This window comes from Narcine bancroftii, chromosome 10, assembly GCF_036971445.1.
Source record: "Narcine bancroftii isolate sNarBan1 chromosome 10, sNarBan1.hap1, whole genome shotgun sequence".
In the NCBI taxonomy this organism is placed as follows: domain Eukaryota; kingdom Metazoa; phylum Chordata; class Chondrichthyes; order Torpediniformes; family Narcinidae; genus Narcine; species Narcine bancroftii.
This window is the reverse complement of record NC_091478.1, coordinates 107,099,789-107,124,555: the sequence shown is the minus strand read 5'-3', so window position 1 is coordinate 107,124,555 and position 24,767 is coordinate 107,099,789. Positions and strand designations below refer to the sequence as shown.

Here is a 24,767-nt window from a genome sequence, read left to right as displayed (position 1 = left end):
GCACCTCATCTCTTTACGCTGACATTCTTACTGATCAGGCCCATCACAGTCGTGTCATCGGCATACTTGACGATGTGGTTCGAGCTGTGTTTAGCTGCACAGTTGTGTACAGAGTGAAGAGCAGTGGACTCGGCACATGGCCCATGCTCAGTGTGACGCTCTTGGAGGTGCTGTTAGCGATCTGGACTGCCTTAGTTCTCCCCAACAAGAAGTCGAAAATCTAATTGCAGAGGGAGGCTCAACTTCCTTATCAGGTCCTGTGGTACGATTGTGTTGAATGCTGAACTGAAGTCAATAAACAGCTTCAACTACGAGTCCTTGTTTTCCAGGTGGGTGAGGGCTGTATTTTTTACTCTCAACCCTCTTTCTCCTGCCTTCTCTGCCGAACCTTTGATGCCCTTACTAATAAAGAACTTTGCAGCCCTCTGCTTTAAATATACCCAATGACATGGGGTTCACAGCCATCTGTGGTAACACATTCCACAGATTCACATCCTCTGACTAGAGAAATTACTCATCTCTGTTCTAAAGCACAGTCTTTTTATTCTGAAGCTGCCCCTCTGATCCTAGAATCTCTCACCACTGGAAACCTCTTTTCCATATCCAATCTTCCTTTATGTTAACCTTCTTATCCTTCGGACCATTTTTCTTCTGTACCCTTTCCAGTGCCTTCCTTAGATATGGAGCTCAAAACTCCTCACAACACTTCAAATGCAGACTGGCAACACCTACTGGCCACCATTACGTCAACCACCTATAGGAGCTCTATCAAAAGCATCCTGGCCAGCTGCATCACGTCGACATGTTCTACCAGGTTCATTGTCTGAAAATGACGTGCAAAATCATTGAGGACCCCTTCCACTCTGCCCACAGCATCTTTCAGCTGCTTCCATCGGGGAAGAGATATTGGAGTATCAGAGCCAGCTCCTCCAGGCTGAGGAACAGCTTCATCGGGTTGTACTTGTACAATCAGATGAGAATAAGCTTGTCTCGATTCTCTCAACCTATCCAAGTTCCTCTGCAGACTCCCTACTTCCTGTCCCTCCACCTACCTGCACGTCATCTACAACCTTGACACAAAGCGATCCATTCCATCATCCAAATCATTTATATACAGGGTGAAAAGTAGTGGGCCCAACACTGGCCCCTGCGTAACATCACTCGTCATCAGCAGGCAGCCAGTATCTTCCCCATAACATGAACTGCTTTCAAAAGCCAAATTAGCCACATCCACTGACTTTCTTTTGTCTGTTCTGCTCATTACTTCCTCAAAGAGGACCCTCTCCTCAACCATAATACTAACTGTTCCCAAGACACTACCACTGACTGTTCAAGTTCCCTGGTCCTCATGTCTTTCTCCATAGTAAAAACAGGAGATATACTTGTTGAAGACCTTGCTCATCTCCTCTGGCTGCGTGGATAGTTGACTGCATTGATACCTGAGTGCTCCCATTTTTTTCTTTCCTGTTTTTAAACAAAGAACAAGAGAAAAATTGTCATTCTTCTGTGGGAGAAATGATTATTCTTGGTATGGAAACCAAGCCAGATATCCACACAGAAAATGGATTTCACAATTTTTGGTGTTCTAAAGTAGTGATTGTATAATTTCTTCAAGAATCTTGCTGATTATCAGTTATGTTAGCAGAATTTAAACTGTTTATATTCTCAGAGCAATTAAATTATTTGCATGAGAAGTGTTTTATGTTGTAAAGTGTATTTTCTTTATAAGGCCCTGGAGAGGCTTCACGTGGAGGATTGTGAGTAGTTTTGGGCTCCTCATTTAAGAAAGGATGTGCTGAAGTTAGAGAGGGTTCACAAGGATGATTCCAGGACTGAAAGTGTTATCGTATGAAAAACGTTTGACCGGTACTCATTGAAATTTAGGAAAATGAGGGGCGATCTCATTGAAACGTTTTGAATATTGAAAGCCACAAACAGAGTACGTAGAATGTGGTCACAAGAGGTTGAAGAACTGTTTCAGCTCATTCTCAAGTCAGCAGACTGGGTAATATTCAAGGACTCAGCTGAGGATATGAATGATTACTTTGGAGTGTCACAGACTTTATCAAAACAGCTGTGGATGAATATGTCCCCACCAAATCATTTCAGGGATTTTCCCAATCAGAAGCCCTGGATCAAGAATGAAATCCTGAGAGCTAGATCACAGGCATTTAAGTCTGGAGGTCCAGAAAGGAGCAGGCATGACCTTCCAAAAGCCTCCGGATTTGGTATTATATGCAGCTATAAGTTTTGTTTTTAAAACATTTTTATGGACAATCTGAAAGGACAGGGATTCATTGTAATTATTCCTATTGATTCTATTAACCACTTAACACAAATTTGTCTTGCGCAGGTAAAAATTGGGATGAATTAAACGCGTTTGCCTGTATACCAACTGACTGACACAAAATGGGGAGCTAAGCCAATAAAAGATTAGAGAATATTCAGGTAACATGTTGCTGATGGTTTCTAAATTTCAAATCTAAAACAGAAAGGATTGTCAACCACATCCTGTTGTGTTTTAAGAATTACAACTTTTCCATTTTTCTCTATTTTGCAGTTGGAACAAGTGCATGTAAAACATGTACATCATTCGGTAAGCATGTTCTATCATGACATGAAGTCTGGAAAACTCAGTAATTGCAAAGGAGATTGCAAGGCTACAAATAAGTGAAAGTAAGTTTTTTTTTAACTTCATTTTTAGATGTGGATATTAACACTAAGGTTAGCATTTATCTCCCATCCATAATGCCTTTGAGATGTGTTGGTAAGTGAGCTGCTTTGCTTTGATTTATAAAGGCCAGCATACCAAAAGCTTTCTTTACCACCCTATGTACATGAGAATCCATTTTCAAAGAATGATGAACCAAGATCTCTCTGTTCCTCTGCATTCCTCAATGCCCCCCTCCCCTTCACTGCATATGCCCTGTTTTGATTATTCTTCCCAAAATGAAGCACTTCACAATTATCAACATTAAACTCCATCTGCCTCCTTTCAGCCCACTCTTCTAAGCCATCCAAATCCTTCTGCAGTCCCCGAAAACCATCCGCACTATTCACAACTCCCCCTATTTTTGTATTGTCTACATATTAACTAACCCAATTTACCACTCTTATCATACAAATCATTAATGTTAATGATGAACGAGGGACCCAACACCGATCCCCAAGGTACACCGCTCGTCGCTGGCCTCCATCCTGACAACCACGGCTCTCTGGCACCTATCTTCTAGCCACCGTTGAACACATCTGACTATCTCAACATTAATCCCTAGCCAACCTTCCATGTGGAACCTTATCAAAGCCTTACTGAAATCCAAATAGACCACATCAACCTTTCTAGTCACTTCCTCAAAAAATTCTACAAGATTTGTCAAACATGATCTTCGTCTCACAAACCCATGTTGGGTGCCCCTTGAGATACTTATACATATTATCTCTAAGAATACTTTCCATTAATTTACCCACCACTGACATCAAACTTACTACAAATGCCATGTTAAATTCTTTGTTTAATTATGATCCCTATAGTTCTCCATAATGGCCTTTTATTCTGGTGACATCTCTTCAATCACATTCAATGATCAATCTTTTTATTTTATCGTATAATTTTCACTCTATTTCTTATTTCTATAGATTAATGATATGTCCATCTCTCCAATTATGTTTTGAATGCCCTGTGTATTCCTATACATACCACTCAATCCAGATTTCAATGTCTTTTTGGCTTTGATGCAGAATCTCCACTCAAAATGTCAATTGCCTCTTTTCCTTCACAGATTCTGCTAACTCCCACCAGTTGCATGTTTTTTGCTCAAGATTCCAGTTTTGCAGCCTCTTGTGTCTCCTGGTGAGTCTTGCTGCATTTCAAGTGTTTTGCATTCCACTACCTCAAGCTGTTGATATCCATTATACATTCTGCTTTTACCACTGTGGTCCAATATGATACTGTATATTAAGTCTTGGTGAGGGCAGCACAGTTAGTTAGCACAACACTGTTACAGCACCAGTGTCCAGACTTTGAACCTGGTGCTGCTATAAGGAGTTTGTACGTTCTCTCTCTGAATCAGTTTGCTTCTTCTGAGGGCTCCGGTTTCCTCCCACCCTTCAAAACCTATTGGGTTGTCGGTCAATTGGGTGTAACAGGCTTCATCCCTCTTACAATTATGTTTATTTCTTTGTCCAAGCTACATCTTGTTTGATTAGTTTATTATTTGATTTTTAGCCTCATTTAAATTCTTAGCTTCAATGGGGCACTATTTCATTTGTTGTTTTAGTTAAATTAATGGAGGCCAATGGTTTGAGAATTGATTACAGTCAATAAGGTCATTAATTTCAAGAACTGCAGAAAGGACAATTAAGTCAGCGGCAATGGAAGTGTGTAACAAGATTGAAGATGGAAATGAGGGCTCCAAATCTACATGTATTGTCAATGTGTTGAGGTTAGGAGCAGTGTAGGAAAAATATTATTGGACAAAATCTGCCAGAAGTTCCTATTTTTGACATACAACTCGGGGGTCTGGGCCTGCTCTCTGTGGAAATTTAAGATGAGAGTGCTGCTTCCATGTTATGGAAGGTATCCTGTTAGTGAAAATAAACAATTGAAGCATCACATGGAACCCAAATCAATTTTATGTACTAAAGATTTATCATACATTTTATGTTCAGCAGTAATAGAGCTTCCCAACTCCTGTATTCAATGACCTGAAAGATGACAGCAAACGTTCTTAATGCCCTTTTCGCCACCCTATCTGTAATGTCACTTTGAGGGAACTATGTACATCAGTGGTTCACAACCTTTTTCATTCCACTCATATTTTCTTTCTTTGGCTTGGCTTCGCAGACGAAGATTTATGGAGGGGGTAAAAGTCCACGTCAGCTGCAGGCTCGTTTGTGGCTGACAAGTCCGATGCGGGACAGGCAGACACGGTTGCAGCGGGTGCAGGGGAAAATTGGTTGGTTGGGGTTGGGTGTTGGGTTTTTCCTCCTTTGCCTTTTGTCAGTGAGGTGGGCTCTGCGGTCTTCATCAAAGGAGGTTGCTGCCCGCCAAACTGTGAGACGCCAAGATGCACGGTTTGAGGCGATATCAGCCCACTGGCGGTGGTCAATGTGGCAGGCACCAAGAGATTTCTTTAGGCAGTCCTTGTACCTTTTCTTTGGTGCACCTCTGTCACGGTGGCCAGTGGAGAGCTCGCCATATAACACGATCTTGGGAAGGCGATGGTCCTCCATTCTGGAGACGTGACCCATCCAGCGCAGCTGGATCTTCAGCAGCGTGGACTCGATGCTGTTGACCTCTGCCATCTCGAGTACTTCGACGTTAGGGATGAAAGCGCTCCAATAGATGTTGAGGATGGAGCGGAGACAACGCTGGTGGAAGCGTTCTAGGAGCCATAATAATCCCTATGCCGTTGGTGCTCTGTGATTAATAAGGGATTGCTTAACATGGAATGTGAGTAGGAAAGGAAGGTTGAGAACCACTGCTCTAGCCCCAATTGTTACTGAAATATTTTGCTTGAGAAAAATTGTCATTGGCCCATTTCCTATGAAACTGTCCACATAACGAGTCAATGAGGGATGATTAAAACAGTGGTTTTCAACCTTTTGCTTTCCACCCACATACCACCTTAAGAATCCCTTACTAATCACAGAGTACTTGTGGCATATGGAATACTTAAAAGTGGTATGTGAGTGGAAAGAAAAAGGTTGAGAACCACTGATGTACAGTACCTGTACCACCTATGTCTCTCCATGCATCAGTTATTCAGGACAAATTTGTGTATCTGTAATGGACTACATATTTGGGAGATAATTGGTAAAATTAGAGTAGGTTACATATATACACACATTTTAAAACAGATCTTAATTGAAATGCTGAAGAATTCATATTCAGTGAACTTTACAGAAACTATGAAAAATGCTAGACACATTCCACAAGTAAGTGGTAATTGAAATGATGTCATCAAATGAATCAACTGGAGACAGGTTGTCTGTGTTGAACAATTTACAAAGCTTCTGACCTTTCTGCAAAGGACTCACTCAAAAGTCAATGAGAAGTTTTACCTAAGACAACAGATGGGAGCAAAAGACTAACTCCTATTGATGGAGAAGGTGGGGGTTTGTGGCAAGTGAGAGAGTCACATGGGCTTTCTAGCAGTTGGAGGATGGAGAGAGAGAGAGAGAGAGAGACTGAACAGTCACAGCTGAAGCAAGCAGGAAAAGCTTGTTGGAACTGAAACAGAAAGCTCCCAAGCGGCGGATGGCTGGAAGTGGTATCTGTCTGATCTTTCTCTTGGAATAAGTAGAACAGAAAGGAACTCTGTACTAACCTGAAAGAAAGAGGTGATCATCTGGAGAACCGTGATGGGGCAAGTTTCATCAGCAAGATATTGAGGTGACTGAGGGAAGTACCTCAGTTGTGGAAATCCTGGAACAACAAATATCTCTCTGCAAACCTCCAAAGAACCTTCCTGAGCGGTAAACATTTACCTTTTGAGTACCAGAGCCTGGTGAACTTTATACATGTTTAATTCTGTGCACAGTCTAAGAATTGCCTACAACCAGTGAACTTGGAAGAATGAGAAGTGAGATTGAACAGTGAACCAAATAACTTTTCTTAAATTTACACACATCTTACATGAGCGCTTAGAATTTGAAGGGGATTAAGGTTAGTTAAGTTAATAGAGATAAATTAAAGTTTAATTCTGTTTTCATGTTTAAGGATAATTAAAAACAATTTTTGTTTAAGTAACTACTTGGTGAATGTCTATTGATGCTGGGTTTTGGGGTACTTTTGGCTCGTAACAGAATCATTTAAATTTGAGCATATTAATTCTAAACTGGTTTCTCGAGGAAGGGTTAATGTGAGGATATAACAATTCTTCTAATGCTCTTAATAACTGTTCATGATGTATTACCTCCCAGTTCCTTTGTTCATCCTTCTATGGTGGCAGTTCTAGTCATTACGTTTTTGGAAGAATGTCATTAACGTGAAGAGTGCAAAAAAGAGATTCATGAGCATGTTATAGGGACTGGGGAAGGGTAGAGAGACTGAGTTAGAAGAAGGGGGTTGATGAGCTAGATTTTTCTTTCTCCCTTGAGGATAGGAAGCTGAGGGGAGACTTAAGAGGTATAAAAATCATAAGACAAATGGATGAGGTGAACATTCAGGCTTTTCCCAGGGATGAAGAGTCTTAAACTGGAGTAGAAAGGTTTAAGGCAAGGTAAGATTTAAAAAGGTGCAGAGAGGCAACTTTTTCACATATGTGGAATAAGCTGCCAAGGGAAGTTATAGACAATTAGAACATTTCAAAGATATTTGGACAGGTACATGGATAGGAAAGCTTGGAGGTATATGGGCCAATTTTAGGCATTTGCACTGTTGGGCACCTTGGTTGGCAAGAACGAGATGATTCCAAGGGCCTGTTTCCATGTTGTATAACTTTGGGAACACAACTACACTACTGAGAATACAAAGAATTTTTTTTTTTCAAATTGTGTTTATAAAATTATTAAAAGAAACAGTAAATTTGAACTAATAAATGTTTTTGTATTCATATCAAAATAGCAACAATTAAATATTGAGCAAGTGGAATTAACTTGGAAACTAACATGTTGAATCAGCCACCTATTTTACAATGTTTCTTTCCCAGTTGCTACAACATGATAGATCAAAGAGTTCCCAGTTAAGATATACCAAATACATCACTCTTGATCCTACAATAACTATGTGCAATAAAAGAGGTTAATTAGTTGGATTACACTTGTGCATGGTCTTGCAGAATCAAGCCCATCCTTTTTATTCATGCTAAAACCTGCTTGGTCTTCATCATACTGGGTGATCATTCCCTGGGTGTGGTACAGATGAGTATACTTCAGTAGCAGACAACATAGTTTATTAAATTATTTGTGTCAACTTTATAAGGTTGTCTCACACATTCTGGAATAATTTCAAAAGATGAGAGCAGACCTCCACAATCTCACTAAGATAGAAAGACTCAGGCATCAGGAACATCACCCACCTTCATTGTATTTGCACTTCCCGTCAGGACATGGAGATTTACTCTACAATCATATTTAAAAACAAACTAGGGCCTTTCTGGTTTTAATATCACACACAATCCCATGTATTAACTGCAGCATTGCAATATATTCTAATAACTTTAAATTTCTTAACTCCATATATCATTTCAGATTGGATATTTAAAAAAACTTATAAAAGATGAAATTACATTTTAATGTTGCAATTTAATTAAGTTGCGTCTAAGTGTTCATAAGTTCAGAAATTGACATTTTCACGCACATAACATTGTTTTTAATGTAAAACTACATTTTATTACACCTATAAATGTTACATTATCTTTAGATTTTGTTTAATTATTTTCTTCTCTGATTTTGACCTCACTAAATTAGTGGGAATTCCAGGTAACCTAATGGTACTTAGCTCCAACTGATGCAAATAACAGTTATAAAAGAACCTCCAGTTAAAAGTCAAATTAATAGAGAATTGAGATAATGGAACTAAATTGAAAACTTTAATTGCAGTTTAACAGGTTCCTTTAAGCTAGTTATCCTGCTGTTTCACTGTGACAAAGTCATGTATGTTCATTGTAATTTCTACCAAATTGATTTTCCTGAGGTGCATAATGCTTTCCAGGGTTAGATCTTTATTACTCCATTGTCAGCTCTTCAAACATTTTAACTTTAGTCAACTTAAAATTTCAAATTAATATTAACACCCATATATTCTCTATTAGCCATAATGTATTAGGATATTACAGCTTCTATTCTCCATCAAGATTTCTTGGCTTTGTTTGTGAAAGAGGGGAAGTACTGACATTCTTGCTGGGTTTCAGCTTTCATCTTTGTTGGATCATTGCAGCTTTTGCGATTTCACATTTGCTCGGGGGGGGGGGCGAGTTAAACTAGATGGGCAGGGGGATGGGGCTAGAGTAGATAGTGAGGCACATGAGGACTGCATGTATAGACAGAAATCAAAGATTTGTACGTGATAGAAATGTTCTCAGCTGTATTTATTTCAAAGCAAGGAGTACGGTCAAAAAGGCAGATGATCTTAGGGCATGAATTAGCATGTGGGATTATGACATTATTGCTGTTGGTGAGACTTAGTTGGAGGGGCAGGACTGGTAGCTCAATGTTCTGGGGTTTTGTGTGATAGAGGGGGCGGTGTGGGATTGCTAGTCAGGGAAAATATAACAGCTGTGCTTGGACAGGTCAGCCCAGAGGGCTCGATGACAGAGGCTATATGGATGGAGCTGAGGAACGCGAAAGGTGTGACCACACTGATAGGGTTGTATAATAGACCACCCAATATTCAGAGAGAATTGGAGGAGCAAATCTGTCGAGAGATAGCAGACCGATGTAAGAAACAGAACGTTGTGATAGTAGATTTTAACTTTCCACATATTGACTGAGACTCCCACACTATAAAAAGGCTGGATGGCTTGGAGTTGGTCAAATGTGTTCAGGAAAACTTTCTAAATTCCAACTAGACAGGCCAAGTGACAGATTAATGTGGAAGCGAACATTTTGGGTCCAGTGACCATAGGATAAGGATAGGCCTGGTCCTTGAGTTGAGATTTTAAATTGGAGAAAGGACAATTTTGTGGAAACGAGGAAGGATCTGGGATGTTGTTTCTGGCAAGGATGTGTTCAGTAAGAATAAGGTCTTCAAAGGCAAAATGTTGAGAGAGCAGAGTTTGCATGCTCCTGCCAGGATTAAAGGAAAAGTTAACAGGCATAGGGAAGCTTGGTTTTCAAGGGATATTTGCAATCTGGTAAAGGGGAAGAGAGAGGAGTATAGCAGGTCTTGGCAACAAGGAGCAAATTAGGTATTAGAAGAGTATATAAAATGTAAGAAAATACTTAAGAAGCAAATCAGGAAGGCAAGAAGACATGAGGTTGCTTTGACACATAATGTGAAGGTAAATCCGAAGGGTTTCTACAAGTATGCTAAGAATAAAAGGATGGTAAGGGACAATTTGTCCCCTAGAAGATCAGAATGGTCGTCTATGTGTGGAGCCTAACAAGATGGGTAAGATCTTAAACAGTGATTTTTGCATCAGGAAACTGGCATGATGTACAAGGAAGGAAGGGAAACAAGCAGTATTGGCATGGAACATGGAGGGATTAAAGAGGAGGAGTTGCTTGCTGCCTTACAAAGAATAAAGGTAGATCAATCCTCTGGGTCTGACATGATATTCCCTCGGACCTTGAAGGAGACTAGTGTAGAAATTGCAGGGGCCCTGCAGAAATATTTAAAATGTCCTTAGCCACAGACGAGGTGCTGGAGGGAAGGGTAGCTCGTTGTTCCATTGTTTAAAAAACGGCTCCAAAAGTAAACCAGGAAATTACAAGTTGGTGAGCCTAATGTCAGTAGTGGGTAAATTATTGGAGGGTGTTCTGAGAGATAGAATATAGAAGTATTTGGACAGCCAAGGACTGATTAAGGATAGTCAGCAGCATGGTAGGTCATGTTTAATGCATCTTGTAGAGTTTTCTGAGGCAGTTACCAAGAAAGTAGATGAAGGAAAGGCTGTAGATGTTGTCTACGTGGACTTTAGTAAGGGCTTTGAAAGGTCCCACATGGGAGGTTAGTTCAGATGCTATCCATTGTAAGGTTGTAAAATGGATTTGAAATTGACTGAATGGGAGAAGACAGAGAGTGGTAGTGGATGATTGCTTCTCGGACTGGAGGCCTGTGACTAGTGGTGTGCCTCAGGGATTGGTGCTGGAACCATTGATGTTTGTTGAAAAAAATCAATGATCTGGATGATACTGTGGGAGATTACTGATGACACTAAGATTGGAGACATTGTGGATAGTGAGGAAGGCTTTCAAAGCTTGCAGAGGGATCTGGAGTAACTGGAAAAATGGGCCAGAAAATGGCAGATGGAATTTAATGCAGACAAGTGTGAGGTGCTGCATTTTGGTAGGACAAACCAAGGTAGAACGTACATAGTAGAGTACTGAGGAATGCGGAGGAATAGAGATCAGGGAATACACATATATAATTCCCTAAAGTTGGTGTCACAGATAGACAGGGTCGTGAAGAAAGCTATTGGCATTTTTGCCTTCATAAATCAAAGTATTGAGTACATGAGCTGCGATGTTATGGTGTGGTTGAATAAGACATTGGTGAGGCCAAATTTGGATTATTATGTGCAGTTCTGGTTGCCAAACTACAGAAAGGATATCCATAGATTGAAAGAATGCAGAGAAGATTTATTAGGATGTTGCCAGGTCTTCAGTTGAGTTACAGGGAAAGATTAAACAGATCAGGACTTTATTCCTTAGTGGGTATAAGAATTAGGGGAAATTTGATAGAGGTTTATAAAATTATAAGGGGAATAGACTGAGTAACTGTGAGTAGGCTCTTTTCACTTAGATTGGGAGGGATAAATGTGAGAGGACATGACTTTAGAATGAAAGGTTTAGGGGGAACTTCATTCAGAGAGTGGTGGGAGTTTGGAACGAGTTGCCATCTGAAGTGGTTAATGTGGGCTCAAGTTTTAAGAATTAATTGATAGATACACGGATGGGAGAGGTCTGGAGGGTTTTGGAATGGGTGCAGGCCAGTGGGACTAGCTGAACAATGGTCAGCACACACTAGAAGGGCTGATTGGATTGTTTTCTGTGCTGTAGTTTTCTATGGTTCAGAAGCTACAATTAGACAAATAAAAAGAACTTGCCTTTACATAAGATCTCATTACCTCAGGACGCTTGGAGTACTTTTCTATTCAAAAGCTCTTTAATGGCTTTGGTCAGTGATTTTATGGAGAAATGAATGAAACCAACTATGTCCATTCAATTATCCATAATTGGAAGGATCTGAAATCTTGATTAATTTGGTGTTTAAATTCACACTTTTCTCATTTTCTTTTACAGCAAACTCAACAGCTGTAGATTAAACTGTTAATCATCCAGTTACTGCCTGATAGATGTCTGTACGCGGAAGAAAATAAGTGTGGTGTAAGGCAGTAAGTTTGCATTGGATTGGATACAGGTTTGTTAGAATTGGCTTCTATAGTAATTTGAAGGTTTTTGCAGCCCAGCCACAGAATGAATGGTAAGAGTTGTCAGCCTAGCCTACAATGGACGTACAGTGGTGCTAAAGCAAGTCACAGAATCAACGCAAGTGTAATTCCAAAATTAGACTAAGGAGCTGAGTTCCAATATAGTCATTTTGATAACCATCACTGCTTCAATTAATGCTCAAATTCGTTCTATTCATTTCTCTAAATGGATTTTACTGAAATGTTCAATATCACTTCCATGGTTTAAAAACTCTGACTATTAGCTGTTCTTTAACCATTGTACGTTTGGTTAGCTGAAAAATTTCAAATTGATTATAAAGTCAAGACCAGTAAAGGTTCCACGACATATACAGTGCGGTATATATTAAGATATATTAAGATATTGCGCTCATTCCACTCTGAGGTTTTGGCTTTGTGAGGGGTGGGAGGCAAAATTAATTTAAATGTTCATTTAACAGGACAGACAAAGAAATGTTAAATGAACTTTTTTTTAATATATAAGAGTGGTGAGTGGATGGAATAGGCTGCCAGAGGTGGTGATTCAGACAGGTACTATTGCAACTTTTAAGAAAAGTTTGGATGGATATGATAGATTTGGAGAGCTATGGGCCAAATGGAGGCAGATGGGACAAGTGAAGGTAGGACCTGTTAGGCTGAAAGGTCTGTTTCCATGCTGATATGATAACTTAGCAGGTCAGACAGCATCCCTAGGTAGAAATGTTTTGAATGGAAACCCTTTATCAAGACTAAAGTAAAAAGGCTAAATTACACATATAAAGGAGGAAAGAAGCTGGATGTCCAGAGTTGATAGAACACAAGATGTAAGAGATGGAGAGACAGGTAGAGGGGTTTCTCTACATTAATTAACATTTTACTTCAATGATCTCAACAGTAAAACGCACAACTTCTGTTTGGTATTATTAATAGAATAAGTTACCTCTGTTATGCACCATGGGATGAAGACTGAATCCAGATTCTGCAGTCGTCAAGTAATGTTTAATTAAAAGTTCAGTCAATGTCTACTGGAAGAGTCATTAACATTCTAGAACCTATTTCATCAGAACAGCTGAGATACCCGTACAAAGTCAAGGTAATAAGCAATGAGGTTTCAACATTTTTTTTGGCTTGAGTAAATATTATAAATAATCTGATATAGTTACAGACTTTCATAAAAGATAGGACAATGCATTGGACAGCCTACATGTAGTACATAATTCCATGATTAAATAGAGTGATTATCAAATGTCATACTAGTTGTCACATGCAAAACATTGTAAATTTGAGGGCAAAAAGGAGTTGGTTTAACTTACAGAAAGAGACTACAGTACAACTGACTATTTGAAATCAGATAAATGAGGCTTTTGGACAATCTGAAGCAATCAGAAATCCTCATTTATCCAAAATTTTAAATCGGAGCCGAACTGACCGCATAGCTTGAAAAAAAAATTCACCCGACATGAAATTAGAACGCCGATTGTCCTAATTTCCCGTAACTCCTTCGCCTCTCTCTTTCCATTTCTTCTTTAGCTTCCCCTGTTAAACTTTTCTGTCCAACTCTCTCTCTGAAACTGCGCACCATGATCTACCAGCCACAAGCAGTTGGAAGAATCCCTTGTCCTGGAGGAGAGTAAGGGGGATCTCATAGATATTTTAGGTTTTGACAGAGTGGATGTTTCCCTTGGTGGGCAAGTCAAAGACATGAGATCATAGTCTTAAAATTAGAAGTTAGCCAATTAAAACAGAGAGGAGAAAGAACTTCTACAGTGGAGGCCAGATCACTGAGAGTATTTAAACAAGAAATGGATAGGTATCTCATTAGTAAGACAATCAAGGAATATGGTGATAATGGCTGGTAATGGGAACTAGGGTTGAGTTCAGTTTAGCTTGGTGCATAGCCATGGAACAGACGTGATGGGCCTAGTGTCCTGCCTCTTTTCCTTTATCTTATGATCAAGGAGAACAGCGAAGCTCCCGATTCCGAACCCTCCCCTCGGCTTGTGCAGTTAGCTCAGGGGAGAATTCGGAGACAGGACTTCAGGTGACCAGGGAGATAGGAGCCTGCCAACTTGCCAGTGAGTCTCCCCGGGGATCAACAGCAGGTGGCAGCATTGCGGCTGCTTTTTTTTGTAAGAATGAAATATTATTTTATTGCTTAAAAAGCCTTCCCTTGTTGTTTAAACACTTATACAAGTGATTTGCTGTTGCTACTGGGCTGTTTTTAAAAATGACCAGTTATCCAAAAAAAACATTTATCCGACATAGGCCCGGTCCTGACCATTTCAGATAATTGGAGTTGTACTAGATTTACCATGAGCACATTTAGAACTTGGAGAGTTAGTCGAGCTGGAACATAACTAAGTAAAAAAAAGGCAGAATAACCCTGGTGGGGTGATGAACAATTCTCTGTTACAATAACTTATAACAGCAGGCTGAGGTGCACTTTTTCCACTGGTGGGATACCAAGTGTCAAGTCATGTCACCTTATGCTTGCACGGTAAAGACGAGATAGCATTTCTCCAGGACCACATTTACATAATAAATATGTTAGAACAGAAGTTAAGCACATTAAAATATGAAAACATATACATTAAAAGCCCACAGTACACTATCCGCACATGTTTTGGGAATTCAGGAGTCTGATGGCTTGGTGAAAAAAAACTTTCCCAATCTGGATGTACAGGCCCGAATGCTACAGTACCAGATGGCAGAAGGGAGAACAGTTTATGTGTTGGATGTGTGGAGTCCTTCACAATGTTTATTGCCTTTCACCTGCATCAAGTCCTTCATGGTAAAAAGAGAGACCCCAATAACCTTTTCCACAGACTTCACTATCCTCTGCAGGGTCTTGCGATCCAAGGAGGTACAGTTTCCAAATCAGACAGTGATACAGTTGCACAAGATGCTCTCAATACAACCTCTGTAGAATGTAGTGAGGATGAGCTTTCTTGCCAATTGCCCTCCAAGGAACTTCGATGACATCAACAGTGGAGCGTGGTTCTCCCCCAGTCCCTCCTGAAGTCGACCACCATCTCTTTTGTTTTTTAACATTCAGATACAGGTTGTTAGCTCTGCAACTCTTCTCTGTACGCTGACTCTGTTAGCGACTGCCCCTCATCTCTGTGCGCTGACTCCATGCTATTATCATTACATTGTCCTGTTTAAACATCATCAGCTAAAAGTTTGCAGAATGATGAATGTCAACCAGTCAGCACTGAAAGCTTTCAAACTCTGTGATATATTACAACTCTAGATAAAATATCGCTACTTTACCCTCAAACGATCATGCTTTGAGGTTTTGCAAATTATTCCAGTTACTTATTGGGAATGTTGGATATTCTGACTAAACTGTATGACAAAAGCACTTTACAAATGAACATTACCTTCAGTCATGAAAATTGCTAATATAAACAAGAAAAAATCTTTCACGTGACCAAGTAACTACAATTTCAGTTGATGTACAAGTCAATAATAGATAAGATTCTAATTAAATATTTTGGCTCATCTTTGGATATATTAAATGGTGTGCAATCAAGAAGGCAGCAAACTAAAGTTCCCTACACCACAATGACTTTCTCACAATTAAATTTTTGTTGCAGTTTTTTATTGTCACTCTCTAATAAGCCCCATATCGAACTGATTCACTATATCCTGAAGAAAAGTATCTTGCCCTCTAAAGGTCACTATTTTTTTTAAATTGTGCTACAAGACTCAAAACCTGTTCAGATGCTTCAATATGTCCTGTCCCGAAGTACCGGACACTGTTATAATTGGTATTTTCTAGGAAATAGCGATAGTTTACCATAATACCACAGGATGATGAAATGCCACGAGGACTTGTGTCAGCCATCCAGTTTAATCGCCAAATCACAGCACCATTTTGAAAATGAAAGTTGGCTACTGGATTAAGTGCAGCTCCACGACGTTTTTCTCCATACAAGTACCAGGCACAAAGTCTAATCAGTGGTAACTCAAGAACTCGAACAAGTTTTTCAGACTTTACCCATTCATTGGTGATAAGCAGACTCTTAAGCTTTTCGAACACAGGAGCTCCCACGATTGCCTGAATTTCTGTGTATTCGGCTGGTGTAAAGATCCTGCTTGTAGTCTCTTCCTTCATTTGGTCATTGATAATTCCAACCAACCATTTTGTAAAGCCAGGTATTGGAGACAGACTGGAAAACTGCTCAATGTGAGGAAACTCACCCTGAAAATTAGAAATCAAAAATATATTTCAAATACAACTGGTAAAGTTATATTACTCCATCCTTGCAACACTATGCTTCTTCTGCTCCAACACATTTTGTCCCATTGTTACCCAATACTTAGAATACTAAAATTATGTCTGGGATATGAAACGAGCAATACCAACATAAAGGTTGTGCACTATAAGATATTTGATCTGGCACAAGATAAATAGGGACTCAAGTTACAGTATTTATAATGACATGAACCTGAAGCAGAAATAGAGTTCTTAAAGGCTGCTTCAACATTTAATAAGGAGATGATGATTAATCCACTTGTATTGGTTCCTTTGCTATCCAAAAATAGTGATCTTAGCTTTGAATATATTCATCGATAGGTATTCACAGCTCTGGAGGCTGAGAATATAGCAGAAGAAAGGCATTTCTACCTCCTTCTTATACAAAGTAATATCCCCTAGTTTTAGACCCTCCGGCCAGAAGATATTGCATTAACCTATTTTTGTCGTGTGAAGTGGATGCTGTGTTTTGCCCCAAAAGCAACTTATCTGAAAATTTGTGAAATTTTATAAACTTTGCCTTAAGGAATCATTATGTCATGTAATCCTCCCTTTAAGAAGCATTTAAATAAAATCTGACCTGCAAAATTAAGCAGGCAGCTACCAGGTCATTTAAAATTTATTTAAATGCAGAAAAATTGCACCTTGCTGTTACATAGAGATACCTTGGAGTTTATGTTCCTGAATTACAAAATGTTTCTTTGCAAATGCAGCAAGTAATCAAGAAGGCAAATGGGAAGTCATTTTTAGATGGGACTCTTCCAACATCTTGCCATTGATTTCTTCCTGAACTCGTTTTGCTTTGTGCTCACAGTTTCACTAAAACTTCCTTTTGTTCTTTATTTTGTGCACATCAGCCCTGGGTCCTTTCCCCTTCCTCCACATGCAACGAGGACAGGCTACCCTTGCCCCAATCTCTACCACCCAGGGAGATGCTGCTGTACCTGTACTGGTGAGCCTGCAGGTGGAGTTCTGTGAATTTCTGGTCTCCTTATTTGAGAAAGAATGTACTGGCTTTGGAAGTTGCGCAGAGGAGGTTAACGAGGGTTAACATAGGGAGAGATTAAATAGCTTGAGACAATACTCGCTGGAAGAGACAATCTTATTGAAACATAAAATTATGAAAAGAATATACAAAGTAGACATAGGAAAATTATTTCCACTGATAGGTGAGAACTAGGGGACATGCCCTCAAAATTCAGGGAAATAGATTTAAGACAGAGTTAAGGAGGAACTGCTTCTGTCAACATGCAAAGAATCTGTAATTCTCTGCCCTATGAAACAGTATATACAGCCTCATTAAATATATTTAGACAAAATCAGATTTTGAAATAATTAGGGAATTGAACACTTTGGGATAGATAAGGAAGTGGAGCTAAGTCCACAGCCATAATCTTATTCAATGGCAGGGTGAGATTGACGGGTTAAATACTCCTGCTTCTATTTCTCTTATGTTAACATGCTGATTCATGGCTAGCCTCAGGATAATACGGAGATGAATGAACAAAGAGTAGAGATTGCAAACTGTGATGGGAGTGCTGGAGTGACAATATAATTGGGTGGGTTGGTCAGCAGGACTGTGGATAGTGACAGGTTTATAGACTCACACTCCCTCCCCCAACACATGGAGCCAATCACATCACTAGTGTCTTGTAGGCACTATTGGATACAGAAGCCTTGGGGTTACAGATCAAGCCATCTTTGAACTGACGATTTCACAGCAGGGATACTTTCATCTTGCTGTCAAAGTACCTACAGTAAAACTCCTGATATCCAGAATTCAAATAAAGAGTAAAAAAAATGTAAGTTTAAAATTGGTGTGGCTATCTGTTAGTTCGCCAATCAAGCAACCAGAATATACACATATACAGCATCTGCCAATCCCCATAGGTGCCGGATACCAGAGGTTTTACTGTATTAATACACTCAAATAACTGCATTTACAAAATGTAAAAATGTTTCCATCATTTTGATTCATTACATTCAGCAGGATGTGTGCATCTTATTGAAAGTTGAATTATTTTTTAAACAAACAGCACGGTAACAGGCCTTTTCAGCCCATGAGCCTGTGTCGTCCAATTAACTGACAACTCCTTTAAGTTTTTGAAAGGCGGGAGGAAACTGGAGCACTTGGAGAACAGGGAGAACGTTCAAACTCCTTACAGACAACCTGGGTCACTCATGCTGAAAAATGAAGATCTTTTGATCCCGTCTCCATCTGTACATTATGAATGTGGGATGAACACACTAACAATGAACAAACAGGATGATAATTGACACTAGAGATGAGGGAATTACAAACGCTCCAATTTCCTAAAGAGCATGATCATAACACTTTTTCAATGATTTGTATAGTAAAAATCATTGGGGAGAAGGTGTTTAACATGGACAAGAAGGGCCTGTTTCTGTGCTGTAATTGTTATATGGGTAAAAGGAAGTGGGAAGGGGTGAGGCCGAGGGTAAGTGGATAAGGGAGTTGTGGATGGAACGATCCCTACGGAGAGTGGAGAAGGGATGGGAGGGATCTGTCTGGTGGTAGCTTTATGTTTTAGGTGGTTGAAATTGCAAAGAATGACATGCTGCTTGTGGAGACTGGTGGGGTGGTAGAGATTGGGGCAAGGGTAGCCTGTCCTTGTTGCATGTGGAGGAAGGGGAAAGGACCCAGGGCTGATGTGCACAAAATAAAGTACAAAAGGAAGTTTTAGTGAAACTGTGAGCACAAAGCAAAACGAGTTCAGGAAGAAACCAATGACAAGATGTTGGAAGAGGCCACATTGAACTCTTTATGTGAGAAATTAGGTCAATTTATCTTTACTCCCTCCTTCAAATCTCAATCTATAATCTGGTATTTTACAAAAAATCATCAGGTTAAATATTAAAAAAAAGGTGGTAGGTGAAAGTATGGAACATATAAATAATATACAATCTATCTTGGAGTTATGAAAAGAATTTCCCATGACATTTTCTGAAAGATAGATCATTATATATTCCAATAAGGTAGTAAATTTGGAAGAAAATTCTAGTCAGATGGGGAAATGATAGCTTTTCATGTATTGTTTGTTGAACTTTACTGTGAGCCAAGACCACTTATTGAAACTGGCCTCCAACGCTGCTGATCTCAGCATTGCGGGAGAACAGCCTTTACAGGTGGCCATACTTCCTTTGGCTAAGACATACCTGAAGCTTTTTTACGACTTGCTTGATGAGGTAATTTCCAAGTTCTACCCCTTGCAGTCCTGGCTGTGTCGAGCTGATGGAGTAGAAAATGGCTGTGGTGATTTTGTCAATGTCCTCTGTCATCTCGGGAGAATGATCTCGCCCAACAATAGCCTACCACAAAACACCAAAATTAAACTGTGACAGAGTATATAGGTATGTTTTTGGGAAAGGTTTGTTCGAATGGGTCACATACAGGCACTTGAGAACAGATCAGATTTGAAATACTGGAGCTCTGCTCCAAGCTAGACATGTCAGGGCCAACAGTCTTTGTAAGAGCTTTGGAGAGTGCCCAAGAGACTTCACTAATGGATTGTTGTTTACAACAAGGCAACAGATGAAAGATCTTTTTGGAGCCGCAGATTGTCTGGAGTTGTTCTAAGAGGGTCATGTGGTTTTGCAAGCAGAGAGAGTCAAACAGACTTTCTCTAAGAGAGACAGAGAGATCACTTCTACAGTGTTGCAACAGCAGTTGAAACTGGAACTGAAACAGGACAAGCTTGTGGAAAACCCCATGTAGAAGACAGGTTGTAAGTGCTTGATTCAGCCTGGTCAAAGCCCTTGTGGTTCATGCAAGAGGAGAGGACTGGCTGTCTAATGTTTCATTTGGAATAAGAGAAACAAAAAGGTACTCTGTGGTGACCTGAAAGAAAGAGGTTATCATCTGAAGAACCCTGAAGGGGGCAGGTTTTGGTGTGCATTGTACAACAAAACTCTCAGTGAAAACTGACAAGAACCTTCCAGAGCGGTAACCATTTATCTTTCAAGCACCAAAGGCTTTACAAATGTTAAATTCTGTGCACAGTACAAGAATTTCCAGCAACCAGTGAATTTGGAGGAATGAGAAGTGAGATTGGACTGTGAACCAAAGAATTTTTCTGAACTTGCACATACATTACATACACTTGTGCTTAGAATTAGAAGGGGGCTAAATTAGGTTAAGTAAATCAATAGTGATAAGTTAAAGTGTGATTCTGTTTTCATGTTTAAAGATAATTAAAAGCAACTTTTGTTGAAGTAACCATTTGTCTTGGTGAATATCTATTGCTGCTGGGTTTTGTGGTTCTCTGGGCTCGTAACAAAACTACTAAACCCTTGTACTTCTTCACACTTGTACATTTCTGAATTCCTAAGCTAAAGTATTGATGACCATTTGAAAGCAATTATGCAGATACAATTTGTCATATTTTATACGGACACATTAATAGTTCATCATGGTTATTTCATATAAAACGAAAGTTCTAAGATGTTAGGTTAGATAAATGCCAATGTCTGCGATCCAATGTTGGAACAGAACATTTTTCCTGCCAAACTTTCCGAGAGAACCTGGTCTGGTGCAGGGACTGTTTCACCATTGATTTCACCTCTTGCACCTTGATCACACTCCGCAGAATCAGACCCAGGGCTGACTTAATTACTCTCCTACACAGTAAAGCCCTAATGTCATGGCTCCATTGGATTAATTTGCCCTTGGCAGTTACAAATTTTAGTTTGTCCAGTGGTCCTTGATCCCTTACTTGATTAAACATTGCCTGATGTTGAAGGCAATCAGCCTCATTTCACTAATGGTCTTCTGGTCTTTGCTCAAACAAAGGCATTGTTGAGTAGGTTATTAGTGAGTAAGTGCTTCTCGATGCATTGTCAATGACCACTTTTTAATCACTCAGCTAATGAGCAAAAGTTATCTGATTAGACTGTAGTTAGTTTTGTTTGAATTGTCCACATTGTCAGTTACCACTGATGAGACTGTACGTGAGCAGCTTGGCCTCAAGGTTAAGCTATTTTTGGAGTATGTGTCCTCAGTTCTATTAGAGGATAGTTCAGTGGCAGACCAGAATCCATGACTTGATGTGGGAGGACAGCGGAATGGTGAAATAATCATGTAGATTTAGATTTATGTATTATTTGGTTGGAACTACTTAGCTCTGACTATAATACTGTGTTGCAGCTTCAGCAGATTGACATCTTGTGTTCAGTATGCTTGATGTTGCCTCTGGCATGGCTTCCACACTCAAACAAGGTCAGACTCTTGAATCGATTGCAACAGTTTAGATTGTGATTACATCAACGTCTGCTGATGGTTCAGAGCTTCATTGCATGTGCAGTTTTGAGTACCTTATTTAAGAAGACATGCTAGTGTTGCAGAGGAAGAATTACTACCAGGGTTAGCATATGAGGAGCATTTGTTGGCTCTTGGACTGTTCTTATTGGAGTACAGAAAGATGAGGGGGAACCTCAGAGACATTTCAAATGCTGAAAGGCCTGGACAGAGTAGATGTGGCAAGGATGTTTCCCATGAAAGAGGAGTCTAGAACAAGATGGCACAACTTCAGGATAAAAGGGTGACAACCTAAAACAGAAATACACCAAAATTTCTATAGTCTGTGGAACTTGCTGCCACAGGCGGCTGTTGAAGTGAGATTCTTGGGCGTATTTAAGGCACAGATTGACAAGTACTTGACTAGTCAGGGCATCAAAGGTTATAGGGAGAAAGCCAGGGAGTGGGGGTGAGTGGGGGAAGGGATAGATTAGTTCATGATCAGACCCAATGGGCCTACTTCTGCTCCTATATCTTGTGAACATTAATAACCAGTTTTGAATTACCATATCTGTTCTATTTAATGAATGCCACCTAGTGTCGCACAAAATAAAGGAGGGTATCCATGATATGAAGAAAGGAGTGACAACAAGGAACGTTGGGTGCTTACTTCTAACCATGATAATATGGACAGATGCAATTTCACCAAGTGAGATATAAAAAGGTTTATCATTTGTGCTGATTCATTCACTACCTGCTGTAAACTCATCAGGCGGCTACGAGCTTCAGGACACATTTCTGGACTTGGACTGAAATGAAGTAGGGCTCAAAGTTCATTAGCAGGATTGACAAGGAGCTTTGAAAAATGGCCACTGTTTAGAAATGACTTAGAAAAAGGGAATGATTCGTAGGATAATCCTGATTTGGAGTTAGGTATAATATTTACCATGATTGGTAAATACGTTAAATTTGGCCTCAAGTCCAATAGCAGAGGGAAATAACATGGATTAATTCTTTAGTGACTTTCAGGTGATCTTTTGCAGTCAATGTTTCTGGCCTGAATCCTTCATCAGGAATATGGATCTGACTGCCTTTTACTTCCTATGGATGCTATATGACCTGCTGAGTTTCTCCAGCAATTTTGTGCATGCACTTGACCTCAGCTTCTGCAGATTTTCTTGCTTAATCTCGTATTCTAATTACAGTTCTTTTAAACAGAGGAAAATAATTAATGCATCCATTTGTGTTTGATATTCTGTGAAATTAAAATTGTTTACATTTCTTGGCAAGCTATCATAGTCTTCAAAAAAAACCAAATGCAATAAAAAAGTAATAAAAGGTTCATGGAAATAATGACAGAGAGAAAGGCATTGAATCTGTGCCTGTCCATGAAAGCGAATGAACTTCAGCCCCTTTCACAGTCTGTTTGTTGTCCCTGCACATCTGGTGTGTACATCCCAATGTGATTTAAAACCAATGACAAAGTCCATCTCCACCACCACTTAAGTTGCAAGTTCCAGATTCACACACCACCTTTGGGTAAGAAAACTAGACAACTCTCTTCAACAAATTACTTTAAATCTTCGATCCTGGACAATGATGTCAATGAGGGTTCTTCTTACCTAAAGTGTTTATGCATAGAATTTTATGCTTCTAATTACATTTCCTCTTACATTCTTATGTTTCAAAGAAACCAATCCTGGCCTAACTAACCTTCCCTAAAGTCTGGTGACATTCTCAAATCTGTTCTGTTCAAAGAATCTGTTCAAAGGAAGCAATCCTGGCCTAACTAACCTTCCCTAAAGTCTGGTGACATTCTCAAATCTGTTCTGTTCAAAGAATCTGTTCAAAGGAAGCAATCCTGGCCTAACTAATCTTCCCTAAAGTCTGGTGACATTCTCAAATCTGTTCTGTTCAAAGAAAGCAATCCTGGCCTAACTAATCTTCCCTAAAGTCTGGTGACATTCTCAAATCTGTTCTGTTCAAAGAATCTGTTCAAAGGAAGCAATCCTGGCCTAACTAATCTTCCCTAAAGTCTGGTGACATTCTCAAATCTGTTCTGTTCAAAGAAAGCAATCCTGGCCTAACTAATCTTCCCTAAAGTCTGGTGACATTCTCAAATCTGTTCTGTTCAAAGAAACCAATCCTGGCCTAACTAACCTTCCCTAAAGTCTGGTGACATTCTCAAATCTGTTCTGTTCAAAGAATCTGTTCAAAGGAAGCAATCCTGGCCTAACTAATCTTCCCTAAAGTCTGGTGACATTCTCAAATCTGTTCTGTTCAAAGAATCTGTTCAAAGGAAGCAATCCTGGCCTAACTAATCTTCCCTAAAGTCTGGTGACATTCTCAAATCTGTTCTGTTCAAAGAATCTGTTCAAAGAAAGCAATCCTGGCCTAACTAACCTTCCCTAAAGTCTGGTGACATTCTCAAATCTGTTCTGTTCAAAGAATCTGTTCAAAGGAAGCAATCCTGGCCTAACTAACCTTCCCTAAAGTCTGGTGACATTCTCAAATCTGTTCTGTTCAAAGAATCTGTTCAAAGGAAGCAATCCTGGCCTAACTAACCTTCCCTAAAGTCTGGTGACATTCTCAAATCTGTTCTGTTCAAAGAATCTGTTCAAAGGAAGCAATCCTGGCCTAACTAACCTTCCCTAAAGTCTGGTGACATTCTCAAATCTGTTCTGCGCCCTTTCGAAAATCATCACATTCTTCCCGTAGTTTTGTAAGTGGATGGAATAAAGCTTTTGGCACACTTGTCTCTATTGGTCAAGGCACTGAGTACAGGGGTTGCGATGTCATGTTTCAGGTGTGTAAGACCACACTTGGGATCACTGTGTGCAGTTCTCCCTGCTCTGCGACAGAAAGGATGACATTAACCTAGAAAGAATGTAGAAAAGATTCACAAGGATGTTACTGTGACTGGAGGGCTTGAGTTATCAGGAGAAACTGGAAAAGATGTGGCATTGTTTCACTGTAGGGCAGGAGGCTGAGTAACGACTTTATACAGGTTTATAAAATCATGAGAAACATGAATAAGGTGAATGGTCACAGACTTTTTCCCAGGATATGGGAAGATTTACAAGGGAACAGAGCAGCAATATTTTCACTGAGAAGGTAGCAGGTATGTAGAAGAGGCAGCTACAATGACCAAATTTAAAAAAGACTTTTAGTCAGGTCCATGGAAAAGAAAGATTTAGAG

At 39.7% G+C, this 24,767-nt stretch overlaps 1 protein-coding gene and 1 long non-coding RNA gene across 4 annotated transcripts in view; one reads left to right on the top strand and one right to left on the bottom strand.

Moving 5' to 3' along the window:
• The first annotated feature begins 2,357 nt into the window (after positions 1-2,357).
• LOC138745093 (uncharacterized) overlaps positions 2,358-24,767 on the top strand; it is a 28,527-nt gene continuing 6,117 nt past the window's right edge. Inside the window, exons 1-5 of one of the 2 annotated variants that reach the window (XR_011346011.1) lie at positions 2,358-2,448; positions 2,561-2,676; positions 3,780-3,850; positions 11,908-11,999; positions 12,984-13,146. This is a non-coding gene — a long non-coding RNA (uncharacterized lncRNA). The remainder of the gene's footprint in view (positions 2,449-2,560; positions 2,677-3,779; positions 3,851-11,907; positions 12,000-12,983; positions 13,147-24,767) is intronic. The other variant, XR_011346012.1, reaches the window with a different exon arrangement.
• mlycd (malonyl-CoA decarboxylase) overlaps positions 7,879-24,767 on the bottom strand; it is a 36,404-nt gene continuing 19,515 nt past the window's right edge. The window contains exons 4-5 of one of the 2 annotated variants that reach the window (XM_069902198.1): positions 19,492-19,644; positions 7,879-16,260 (exon numbers count right to left, since the gene is read on the bottom strand). In XM_069902198.1, coding sequence (XP_069758299.1) covers positions 15,727-16,260; positions 19,492-19,644 — 687 coding nt within the window. In that variant the 3' untranslated portion in view covers positions 7,879-15,726. The remainder of the gene's footprint in view (positions 16,261-19,491; positions 19,645-24,767) is intronic. The other variant, XM_069902199.1, reaches the window with a different exon arrangement.